At 37.2% G+C, this 13,489-nt stretch overlaps 1 protein-coding gene across 1 annotated transcript in view; it reads left to right on the top strand.

Moving 5' to 3' along the window:
- IL1RAPL1 (interleukin 1 receptor accessory protein like 1) overlaps positions 1-13,148 on the top strand; it is a 626,403-nt gene extending 613,255 nt beyond the window's left edge. The window contains exons 10-11 of the mRNA XM_057717680.1: positions 11,823-11,993; positions 12,430-13,148. Coding sequence (XP_057573663.1) covers positions 11,823-11,993; positions 12,430-13,148 — 890 coding nt within the window. The remainder of the gene's footprint in view (positions 1-11,822; positions 11,994-12,429) is intronic.
- The last annotated feature ends 341 nt before the right edge of the window (positions 13,149-13,489 follow it).

Here is a 13,489-nt window from a genome sequence, read left to right as displayed (position 1 = left end):
GGGTAGCCTATTAACAAAAGAAGACAGCAAACAGTAGCTCTCTTACATTGATGATTATATTGATAGATGTCGGTTAGGTACTCCATAAGTGTTCATTAGGGAGTAACTTATGGGGGGAGGATCTAGTGCTAGACAGTGTGAGTCTACTTTGTGTTTGTTTTTCTCGGAGTGCAAACTGTTTTGTTTTCGTTTTTATTCCCTGCGTATGGGGTTTGAGGGATGTGCTTATTCATAATGATGGCAGGGCAAGCTTATAAGAACACTATAATCACTAGTTTATTTAAAAGATGAAGAAAGAAATCTCTCCTATTTCTATTTTGGGAGCTATTACACGTATTGGACAAAATGTGTTAGAGCAATCTTTTGTAATCTCCACCCGCTGACCCTGGAAAATGTAAAGAGCTGTTCCATTTCAAGCATATGAAATAAATTGGTATATATGCAGTCTTAGGTTATAGAATTTATTTTTCTTTCTTCTTCAATTATAAGGTTACTGTTAATAGTTTCAGGAATTATTGTCCTCATGTCTGTCAGTGAAACACAGTGCTTCTGTAAAATCATTTAGAAATACTATCAGGTTTTTTGTTTGTTTGGGGGTATTTTTTGGTGGTGATGATTAGATAATTTGCCTATACGTGAACAATCTCGAATGTGCTTTTGAGTTCCAGAAGGAGAAACCCATCATTGATTTTGGTGTACAACTTGCCCAAAGTTGTAAGCTGTTAAGTAGTAGGAATCAAGCCTTCTTACTCCAAATCTCGTGCTCCCCATAGCACTCTGCTAACTCTTACCCTCTTAATTAAGACTTCTACCATCTATGCTGCCCACTGTCCTATTAAGGATGCAAGGGAAGGAAACTAATATCTACTGAATGCCTCCTTTGAGCCAAGAATTTTACTATATGGTGGGGACTCATTGAATCCTAGACATATTCTTTAGGGAGCTGCTATTTTACAGATCAGGAAATGAAGTCTCAAATGAGTAAAATAAAAATTAGTGGCAGTCAGGATTGGAGCTCAGCTGCTGTTTGTTTTGTTGTTTGTTTTTTTTTCTTCACTACATCACACCATACATGTTTTTGGTTTTTTTTTTAATTAACTATTTATTGGCTGCATTGGGTCTTCATTGCTGCACATGGGCTTTCTCTAGTTGCGGTGAGTGGGGGCTACTCTTCATTGTGGTGCGAGGGCTCCTTATTGCGGTGGCTTCTCTGGTGGAGCACGGGCTCTAGGCATGTGGGCTTCAGTAGTTGCAGCACACAGGCTCAATAGTTGTGGCTCATGGGCTCTAGAGCGGAGGCTCAATAGTTGTGGCACAGGGGCTTAGTTGCTCTGTGGCATGTGGGATCTTCCTGGAGGAGGGATCGAACCCTTGTCCCCTTCATTGGCAGGCAGATTCTTAATCACTGCGCCACCTAGGAAGTTCCACCATACATGGTTTTTATTTATTTATGTATTTATTTTTTGGTTGCATCAGGTCTTAGTTGCAGCACATGAGATCTTCGTTGAGGCATGCAGGATCTTTCATTGCAGTGCATGGGCTCTTCATTGCTGCACGCAGGCTTCTCTCTAGTTGTGGTGTGAAGACTTTCTCTTCTCTAGCTGTGGCACACAGGCTCCAGGGCGTCTGGAATCTACAGTTGTGGTGCACAGGTTCCAGAGTGCGTGCGCTCTGTAGTTGCGGCACACAGGCTCTCCAGTTAAGGCACATGAGCTCTGTAGTTTTGGTGTATGGGCTTAGTTGCCCCATGGCATCTGGGATCTTAGTTCCCTGACCAGGGATTGAACCCACGTCCCCGGCATTGGAAGGCGGATTCTTTACCACTGGACCACCAAGGAAGTCCCCATACTTGTTTTAATTAGTGACACATTTCAGTATTTGAGGTCCTATGGATTCAAATAGTCCAGAAAAGTACCAAGTAATAAAACATGTAAACTAGAACAATACTGTCAAATTTTCAAATTGTAAAACTCAGGCAGCTTTCATTAATTCATTTATTTATTTGTAATTTATTCATTTTATTTTTGGCTGCATTGGGTCTTCATTGCTGCATGCAGACTTTCTCTAGTTGCGGCGAGCAGGGGCTACTCTTCGTTGCAGTGCATAGGCTTCTCATTGCAGTGGCCTCTTTTGTTGTGGAGCTCGGGCTCTAGGCACCCAGGCTCAGTAATTGTGGCTCACAGGCTCTAGAGCACAGGCTCAGTAGTTGCGGCACACAGGCTTAGTTGCTCCACAGCATGTGGTATCTTTCTGGAGCAGGGCTCAAACCCATGTCCCCTGCCTTGGCAGGCGGATTCTTAACCACTGCGCCACCAGGGATGTCCAGCAGCTTTATTTTATAATAAGATTGTCTTTTTTAATTAATTAATTAATTTATTTATTTATTGGCTGTGTTGGGTCTTTGTTGCTGCACACAGGCTTTCTCTAGTTGCAGCGAGCGGGGGCTACTCTTTGTTGTGGTGCTCAGGCTCCTCATTGTGGTGGCTTCTCCCGTTGTGGAGCATAGGCTCCACGTGCGTGGGCTTCAGCAGTTGCAGCACACGGGCTCAATAGTTGTGGCTCACAGGCTCTAAAGTGCAGGCTCAATAGTTGTGGCGCACGGGCCCAGTTGCTCCACGGCATGTGGTATCCTCCTGGAGCAGGGCTCGAACCCATGTCCCCTGCATTGGCAGGCAGATTCCCAACCACTGCACCACCTAGGAAGTGCCAAGAAGCTTTATTTAAGAATATAATTGTCAGATGCTGCCGTTGCTGAATTGACATGAAAAGTGAAATTTATTAAAACAATGATATTCAGTAATCACAAAATGATAATATTAATATATGCTTAATGTTATTTATTCAAAAATATAACGTCTATTTCTGCAGAGTTTTTAATTGAAAAATTATTAGTTGGAAGTATAAGAAAGCATATGAAGGCAAATGTGAAAACAAAAAATAAATGACAATTTTTTTAAACTCTTATTTACTGAAATTATATCAGTGCTAGTTTTTAATGATCACATAATTCTGTGCTAATATACTACATGCAGACATAGAAAATTGACTTTTAAAATGAAATGCATAATTCATCATTGCTCCCTGCCCTGGTCTCATTTTGGTAATCCATTTGCTGAATAATGGGCTCTGTCTCTAGTCAGTTTCACATATGTGACTTATAAATATTTGAAAATAAATTTAAAATAAGAAGTAGCCACCTGCCAATAACATCTGACAACTATTCAATAGGTGTTTAAAGGTTAAAAACTCCCAAAGACCTGAATGTCAATCCCAAGCCATTTATATTGTCAGTAAATGTCTTTCCTAGCCCACATCCAATATAGCCACCACCTTCATGTTGATAAAGGAGTCTTCAGTCTACATTTTCTTAAAAGCTCTATTGTTCTAAAAAATCCATGGATCCTTTGGCTTCTCAATCCTTCTAAACAGAATTGACTAATATCCTCTCATATGTCAAGGAGAAAAATATTTATCATTTTTCCAACTACTGTTTTTATTCCTGATACACAATTCAGTATTTTCCTTCTCTCAAGAATTCTTAATAATATTTTAAATTCATATTTTTATTTCTTAACTCTCCAGAGTCTAAACTTTTTTCCCCTCAAATATATCTTTTTATAAGAGAGTACTTCATTCGGTAAATTGACAGAGAAAATTCTGCTGGACTAGTTGTTTTACTTAAAGTAACAAAGCTACTAATTAATTTATTGGATTTGGTGTTTTTGGTTTGTTTGTTTTTCTTCCCCCCCCCCAGCTTTATTGAGATATAATTGACATATTACATTGTGTAAGTTTAAGATATACAGTGTGGCAATTTGATAAACATATGCATTGTGAAATGATTGCCACAACAATGTTACTTAATGTATCCATCACTTCACATAACTATTTCTTTTTGTAGTGAGAACATTTAAGATCTACTCTCTGCAAAACTCAAGTATATAATACAGTGTTGTTAACCATATTCACCAAGCTGTATATGTATCCCTAGAAATTATTTTTCTTATAAGTGGAAGTTTATTTACTTTGACCAACATCTCCCCCTTTCCCCTGCCCCCAAACCTTGACAACCACCATTCTACTCTCCGTTTCTATGAATTCAGCCTTTTCAGTTCCACAGTGTAAGTGAGATCATGCAGTATTTGTCTTTCTCTGTCTGACTTGTTTCACTTAAGCTTAATGACCTCAAGTTCCATCCAAATAAAATAGAAGGTTTCCTTCATTTTTTTGGCTGAATAATATTCTACTAAATAATGTTCCACTGTGTGTGTATATATGTGTGTATGTATTTTTATATATATGTATACACACACACATACACATTTTCTATATCCATTCGTCCATTGATGGACGCTTACGTGCTTTCCATGTCTTGGCTCTTGTGAATAATGCTGCAGTGAACATTGGGGTATAGATATCTCTTTGAGATAGTGGTTTTGTTTCCTTCAAATATATACCCAGAAGTGGGATTGCTAGATCATCTGGTACTTCTATCTTTAATTTCATGAGGAACCTCCATACTGTTTTACATAGTGGCTGTACCAATTTACATTCCCACCAGCAGTGCACAAGGGTTCCCTTTTCTCCACATCCTTGCCAACAGTTGTTATCTTGTCTTTTTGATAGTAGTCACCCTAATACATGTGAGGTGAGGTCTCATTGTGGTTTTGACTTGCATTTCTTGATGATTAGTGATGTTGAGCATCTTTTTATACACCTTTTGGCCATTGTATGTCCTACATGTCTTTTTGCTATTGAGTTGTATGAGTTCCTTATATATTTTGGAAATTAACCCCCCCCCCTTATCTAATATATGGTGCACAAATATTTTCTCTTATTCTGTAACTTGCCTTTTTATTGATTGATTGATTGTTTCTTTTGCTGTGTAGACGCTTTTGAGTTTGATATAGTCACATTTGTTATTTTTGCTTTTGTTGCTTGTGCTTTTTGTGTCATAGCCAAAGAATTGTTGCCAAAACTAATGTTAAGGAGTTTTTCCTTATGTTTTCTTCTAAGTGGTTTATGGTTTCAAGTATTACATTTAAGTCTTTAATCCATTTTAGATTAAAATTTGTGAGTGGTGTAAAACAGGGGTTCAGCTTCATTTTTTTGCATGTGGATAACCAGGTTTCCCAATACTGTTTATTAAAAAGATTATCCTTTCCATATTGAGTATTCTTGGCCCCCTTGTCAAATATCAGTTGACCACATATATGTGAATCTATTTCTGGGCTTTTAATTTTGTTCCATTGGTCTATGTGTCTGTTTTTTATGCCAGCACCATACTCTTTTGAGTACTATAGCTTTGTAGTATAGTCTGCAATCAGGAAGTGTGATGCCTCCAGCTGGGCTCTTCTCTCTCAATATTGCTTTGGCTATTCAGGGTCTCTTTTGATTCCATATTAATTTTAGAATTTGTTAATATTTCTGTTAAAATTGCCGTTGGAATTTTGATAGGGATTATATTGAATCTATACATAGCTTTGGGTAGTATGGACATTTTAACAATATTAACTATTCTGATTCATGAATACGGGATAGCTTTCCACTTGTTTCTTCAGATTCTTCATCAGTGTGTTATAGTTTTCAGTGTACAAATCTTTTACCTCTTTGGCTAAATTTATGCCTCAGTATTTCGTAATTTTTGATGCTATTCTAAATGGAATCATTTTTTCTATTTCTTTATCAGATAATTTGTTGTTAGTGTATAGAAATACAACTAATTTTGTATGTTGATTTTTTATCCTGCAGCTTTTCTGAGTTTGTTGGGTGGTTCTAACAGGTTTCTTTGGTGGAGTCTTTAGGTTTTTTCTATATACAGGATCATATCTTCTGCAAACAGAAAATTTTACTTCCTCCTTTTCTGTTGAGTGCCTTTTATTTCTTTTTCTTGCCTAATTGCCTTAGCTAAGACTTCCAGTACTGTGTTGAATAGGAGTGGTAATAGTGGGCATCCTTATCTTATTCCTGAAATTAGAGAAAAAGCTTTCAGCTTTTCACCGTTGAGTATGATATTAGCTATGGGTTTGTCATATATAAACTTAATTATGATGAAGTATTTTTGTTCTCTGCTCAATTTGTTGAGAGCATTTATAATGAAGTTACAATTTTTTTAAATCCTTTTTCTGAATCTATTGACAGGATCATATGATTTTTATTCCTCATTCTATTACTGTGGCATGCAACATTTATTGATTTGCATATGTTGATCCATCCTTGCATCCCAGGAATAAATCCCACTTTTTTTTTTTTTGGCCGTGCCACGTGGCATGCAGAATCTTAGTTCCCTGGCCAGGGATCGAACCCATGTCCCCTGCAGTGTAAGCTCAGAGTCTTAACCACTGGACCACCAGGGAAGTCCCATAAATCCCACTTGATCACGTTATATTATCTGTTTAACGTACAGTTGAATTTGGTTTTCTAGTATTTTGTTGAGAATTTTTGTATCTGAATTCATTAGGAATATTGGCTTATAGTTTTCTTGTAGTGTCCTTATTTGGATTTGGTATCAGGATAATGCTGGCTTCATAAAATGAGCTTAAGAGTGTTCATTCCTCTTCAATTTTTCCTTGGAAGAGTTTGAGGATTGCATTAATTCTTCTTTAATGTTTGGTAGTGAAAGTGGTTACTGTCTTGAGAATTTCTGTCTGGTTCTTTTTTACAGTCTTTGTTTCTTTATTAAAATCCTCATTTTTTTCATACATTGTTTTCCTGATTTTGTTAAATTGTCTGTCTGTGTTATTTCTCATTTCATTGACTTTCTTCAAGGTGATTATTTTGAATTCTTTGTTTGACAAGCTGTAGATCTCCATTTCTTAGGGGTTGGTTACTGGCACTTTATTACTTTCCTTTGATGATGTCATATTTTCTCGATTCTTTGTGATCCATGTATCCTTGCATTGGTGTCTGTGCATTTGAAGGAGCAAACATCTCTTCTAGTGTTTACAGACTGACTTTAGCAGGTAAAGTTCTTCTCCTGTCTGTTCCCCAAGCCAATCGGATTACCTCCAGAATCATAATCATTCTGTGCTGGAACCAGTTTTGAGTCTATTGCCGGGTCTACAGTGAAGTTCATGGTTGTCGTGCTTGTTATCAGGAGCACAGGTTCACATTGATCCTGACCGGTCTCTGAGTGGATAGGAATGCCTCTAGTACCTTGTTCAGTAGTATAGCACTTGGACAAGTGTTCACTTCAGGATCCACAATTGGGTCTTCACTCATTGGACCTATTATCAAGTGTGTGCATGGGTATGTATCCCACCAGGTTTCTGGGAGGGCTTCTACCTGGTCACTGGATGGGTCCTTGGGTGGGCAGGACTGGCTCTGTACTGCAGCTGAGAGGATACATGTGAGGGATATCTTATTTGACCATCTTGCTGACTTCATTCCTATTTTTCTTTTTTTGTGGGACATTACAGTCAGAGTCTCTGGAAAATCATGGAAAGAGTAAACCAATGACTATATTAGAGCTTACGAATATTATTACAAAGGGTGTGTACATCAACTGCTTTCTATCTCTGCAGTCAGTAGAATTATAGTTGAGAGTTTAAGTTACAGAAAATAAAATTTAGAGAATAAAATGTAGAGTAAGAAATATATTGTTGTACTATCCTGTTATGACTAAAAGATCACAGTTCTATCCTTTAAAAAAATCATAATTTTGTTTTTTCTATGATTTTAAAGAAATCTCAATTTTTCAGTTTCTTATACACATTAAGATTAGTCAATACATGTTCTTACAGATATTAAAAAAAATCTAAGAGATATTTCTCAAGATTCAGATTCAGCTGGTAACTGAGAAAAAAGAAGAAACCTTAGAATCCATATGATTTTGAATCCGAAAACGTTGCTGAATTTAGTGTGATATCTGGTATGATGTTTGCAATCTGAGAATTTTCAAATCAGGTGTTTGCTTCTGTTGGTAAATAAGTGCCTAGCCCAATACTGCAATGACACAGACTCTGGGGAAAGAGAGGAATTAGATATCAATCAAGTATCCCATTGATCTGAGGGAGGAAGCTGCTGCAGATGCTTGCAAGGGGCCTTTTAGTCCTATTTATTACCTGAATAACCTACATGTGAACAGCTCCTTTTTATCTGGGGGATATTAGCTTAAATGTTGTAAATTCATCCAGATGACATAAAGAGATAGAAAACTAACTGAGACCACATCACCTATTCCTGAGGTTCATTTAAGCTTAATACAGTTACTGAATATATTAGTCTAGGTAAGAATTTATCCCCTTTTTGATAAAAGTTTGGATTTTCAGCTATTTTATTTAGAGCACGTGCCCTGCAAGTATCAAGACCACTTATCATGGAGCTGAGGCTACAGTGTGCAGGTTTTGTGGTACTTTGATCAATCCCCTGGCAGCTGATTGCAGTTCTTTGATGCCTTTGAGACCTTTGGGTACCTCTACCCTGTCCTAGAGCAGAGTTTCTCAGGTATTGTCCCTGGACCAGCAGCAGTATCTATACCTGAGAGTCTGCTATAAATTCAAATTCTCATGACCTATTCTAGATGGTCTGAATTGAAAACTCTGGAGGTGGGGCCTAACAGTCTGTATTTTAGCAGGTCCTCCAAATTGTTGCCATTCCTACTTCTGTATGAAAACGACTTTTTCAGAAAAGTTTACAAGGACTCTGAGCTCTTTCAACTGAGACACAAGAAAATACAGTTCAAGATTATTCCAAAGGAACTTTACTAAAATTTGACCCTGTAGCTCCTAGTAATTACTTGAGGAATCCATGCAGCTTGGAGTATGTATCACCAAAGTCATCTCTCCTAGGAAATGGCCCAAATCTTGAGAACATCTCCACATTAGCCGTAAGATATGTCATGTGATACCCAAATGAGAGGCCATTCATTCATTTAATCAACAGATATGTTTGAGCATCTCAGAAGCCCTAGTCACGTATCTGAGTCAAGGACCTTGTGGTCAAAGAAAGAAGATAAGATGTGAGCACAATAATATATATATAATACATGAGAAAAGAGATCACCTCCAACTCAAAGATATCAGACTCAAACTGAAAGGAAACCAGCTGCAGAGTTAGCTGCTGGTTGTTTGACAATGGATAGCCATAAATATTTTTCAAGCTACAATAAAAATAATTAGTGGTGAGGTTTGGAAAAATAAATTTTGTGATTCTGTGTGGAATGGGCCAGAAGAATAAGGAAACAGAGAGAGAAGACCCATTAAAATATAATTATAACAGTTGAGAAGAGAGTAGGGCCTCACTTAGGATGGAAACGAAATCCAAAGGATTTTTACCAGTGAATGGTTGTGAGATTATTGGTAATAAAAAGAGATAAGTGGAACATGCATCTGAAGTTTGGAGACTAAAGACGTGAGATTGTTATGTTACTAAAATGTAAGTGAAATAAAATGTGAAGAACAAAGCTTGAGATGGGAAGCTTGTTTTGTTGTGAACATGTTGAATGTGAGGTATGTGCTGAACATCCAAATTAAGGGGTCCAGGTTACAGGTTCATGAGGAAGAAGGCAAGATTGGACATCTAAATTAGAGAGACATCTACATAGAAGTGGTTGTTGATGTCATGGAGGAAAGGAGATTTTTAAGGGAAAGTAGACTGAGAGACAAGTGAAACAGGCCACAGAAAACATCTTGACATATGACTGTTTATGGATTGGAAGACAGATGTCCATTGAAGAGGCAGGGGAACCAGAAACAGTGTCATGTAGGCAAAAGTGCTAGCCAGCTGCAACTTAGTATTGGTGGGCCATTGTTTACACCTCTTCTGAATCATAAGTGCTCTGTTCTTTTTGGTGTTCACATTGATCTGGTTTTCAAATATTTAAGCCTACAGAAGGCAAAAGGCAAAGAATGAGGATCTAGTCATTACACATCCCAGGTTTGAGCAAACTTCAACACTTTATAGTACTTTGTAAAAAACTGGAAGAAGAAAACCTCCCAGAAAGAAAGCAGTATGTGCATGAAATCATTCGACAATCTGCAGTCTGGCTTAAAGAGTCCTCCCTTTGGCCCATGACCCCTCTACTACTCTTTGCAACACATTTATCCTTTGGAAATAGATTGTTGACTTGTCTACATCTTCTACTAGACTGGAAGCTACTGACCCATATTGCAAAGAAAGATTTTATCTCATAGATATGGCATGTGATTATCTAATAAATGGATATTTTAATTAAATATTAACTGGTATTATAGCTTTATTATGTGTTATTTTCGTTGATTTCTTTCTCAACTAAAGTATTTACATCAACAAAATGGTACCACCGTAGACTGCTGGCATGTGTGCATAGATATGGTATAACAAACACAATTATTTTTTTGTGAAAATTGAATTTTATTTATACTGTGTACAACTATATCCTGGTTAAAGAATAAAGAAACTACCAAATACGAAAATATGACATGATTGAGATGATTACTTTTTTTTTTTTACCTAAAAGATGCTTTAAAAAAGTCTCCCATACCTAAAGGGTTTTTTCCCCAGTGATCCTATAGGAGAGTTGCTAGTTTCTTATATGCCTGTGTTAACTTTAGGTGAGGTAAACAGTTTTCTGAGTTTTCCATAAGAAGTTATAGAATGACGTCTAGGTAGCTCAGGATTATCAGACTACTAAAATGAACACACTTATGGATCTTCGGAAGTGAGCTTTAGTGTCTTTGAAGTCAAAAGGAGTGTCCCAAAGCCATTCAGTGCAAGTCATGGATGCCCCTCTATCTTTGATGTTTTATACTGCAAAGATTTTAAATTTTCTATACCAAATGCCAAGTTCGTTTTGTTCTGAAATTTGAATGTTTCAATTCAGCTTGATCTAATAATCAAATAATATGACAATCATCAGAGAAGCACAAGAGACCTAAGTATATTGATATTGATAGACTCAGCATACTGATAGTATTTAGAATTGACGTGAATTATGAATCCTGATATCACATTCTGAAAAGGAAATTGGTGAATGAGACTATGCAGAAGATAAATGACTTCTTATTCTAAGAAACAACAAATGAGAATTTGGGGATGTTTATGTTAAGATAAAAATAATGCACTATAGTAGTCATGAAATATTTGAAGAGTTCTCATGTAAATATTGGGAAGAATGAGGAAAGAAATCAGATTTTAGACCTAAGTTACATTCATTTATGTTATAATTTTTATTCTTATAGTCAAACTGATTAACATGATGAAAAATAATTTAGCAGTAATTTACATGTAAGATAAATGAAGATCAGGAAAACAGTATGTTTTTCTGTAATAATTCAGCCTATTAATAGTCTCAGTCCGAAAATCCAAGAAGCAGTTCCCAAAGAAAAATTAATTATTCCAAATTTTGTTTTCTTTTTTCTGCAAAAGAAAATCAACACAACGCACACAACCTGAAAACCGTTCCTCAAGCCAGTCAAGCCAGTTTCAGTTTTTTTTCTTTTTTTTTTCAACAGGTAAAATCGCCAAAAGAAGGATTAGGTGAATGTACAATTATGTAGCACAAGACCATAATATCCAAATATGTGGCTTTTATAAGGTGTCAAAATTCTCTATGATCTGTGCATCAAAAATGTTGGACATTAACATTTCATTGCTCTTTTCATTCATTTTTCTCCTATTCTCTTAATAACAACAAAAAAAAGTGACTCCTTTATACCCCCAAATTCATTCCGTGATACTTGGCATTATTGAATTCTTAATGAAAATTAATAAAGACTCCTTTCTTTGGTCTCCCAGAAGTGGGACATTTGGAGATATTTATGAAATGAGGTGAATGTTCTCATATCCTATTGTTTTCTTTGTAGAGTAGTGACTTCAGCTTTACTCTGTAATGTTCTTGACAGATAATAAAGATTATGATGCGTACTTATCATACACCAAAGTGGATCCTGACCAGTGGAATCAAGAGACTGGGGAAGAGGAACGCTTTGCTCTTGAAATACTGCCTGATATGCTTGAAAAGCATTATGGATATAAGTTGTTTATACCAGATAGAGATTTAATCCCAACTGGAAGTAAGTTAATGTTTTCATTTAAGAGTGTGCATATTCTTGTGTCCGTCTGTGTCGTCATCATTTTTAGACAATTTAAACTGTTGGTTCTTCTACATCCGTCAGTTTCTCCAGAAAGAAATGGCATTGTCTATTCAAATGAAAAATAAGTTTTGATACTCCTGAGGAAGCTACTTCCATTATTCTATAAAGCGTCTCATGTTATAAGCCTTGACATTTAAAGAAACCAGATGAGAGATTTGTACCTGGGAAAGCATTTCTATCATTGAGAGAAGCAAAGTTCCATACTCTATTCAAAGTGATCATTGGCTATTTTCATCTTCTCAAGGGTTTACCTAACAACCAGCAATTCTCATTTAATGTGTGAAAGAATCTACTGGGGCTTTCTGGAATGAATGTTCAATTTATGTATTCTGATAAACCCTTTTCTCTGTTGTAGCATACATTGAAGATGTGGCAAGGTGTGTAGATCAAAGCAAGCGGCTGATTATTGTCATGACCCCCAATTATGTAGTCAGAAGGGGCTGGAGCATCTTTGAGCTGGAGACCAGACTTCGAAATATGCTTGTGACTGGAGAAATTAAAGTGATACTAATTGAATGCAGTGAGCTACGAGGAATTATGAACTACCAGGAGGTGGAGGCCCTCAAGCACACCATCAAGCTCCTGACCGTTATTAAATGGCATGGACCAAAATGCAACAAGTTGAACTCTAAGTTCTGGAAACGTTTACAATATGAGATGCCTTTTAAGAGGATAGAACCCATTACACACGAGCAGGCTTTAGATGTTAGTGAGCAGGGGCCTTTTGGGGAGCTGCAGACTGTCTCGGCCATTTCCATGGCTGCGGCCACCTCCACAGCTCTAGCCACTGCCCATCCAGATCTCCGATCCACCTTTCACAACACTTACCATTCACAAATGCGTCAGAAACACTACTACCGAAGCTATGAATACGACGTACCTCCTACCGGCACCCTGCCTCTTACCTCCATAGGAAATCAGCATACCTATTGTAACATCCCTATGACACTCATCAACGGGCAGCGGCCACAGACAAAATCGAGCAGGGAGCAGAATCCAGACGAGGCCCACACAAACAGTGCCATCCTGCCGCTGTTGCCAAGGGAGACCAGTATATCCAGTGTGATATGGTGACAGAAAAGCAAGGGACACCCCGTCCCTGGGAGTTTGAGTGGAGTCTGCAGTCCAGTGCCTGGAACTAAATCCTCGACTGCTGCTGTTAAAAACATGCATTACAATCTCTAGAACACGAGGAAAAACAGGGTCTTGTACATATGTTTTTTGCAATTTCTTTGTAGCATCAGTGTCTTCCTGTTTTACCATGTCTCTTACCATTACATTTTTTGACTTTGTCTTATATGTCATTGGAATTTGTATATTTACCTTTTTTTAAAGAAGAGACTTCTGTATAGATAGAAAACCCTTTTTTGCTCCATTAGTTTAGTTTTAGAATGGGTTTTTATTTCCTTTCCTTG

Source organism: Hippopotamus amphibius, chromosome X (genome assembly GCF_030028045.1).
Source record: "Hippopotamus amphibius kiboko isolate mHipAmp2 chromosome X, mHipAmp2.hap2, whole genome shotgun sequence".
Classification (NCBI taxonomy): domain Eukaryota; kingdom Metazoa; phylum Chordata; class Mammalia; order Artiodactyla; family Hippopotamidae; genus Hippopotamus; species Hippopotamus amphibius.
Note: the sequence above shows the minus strand (reverse complement) of the source record. Positions and strands in the feature narration are given on the sequence as shown.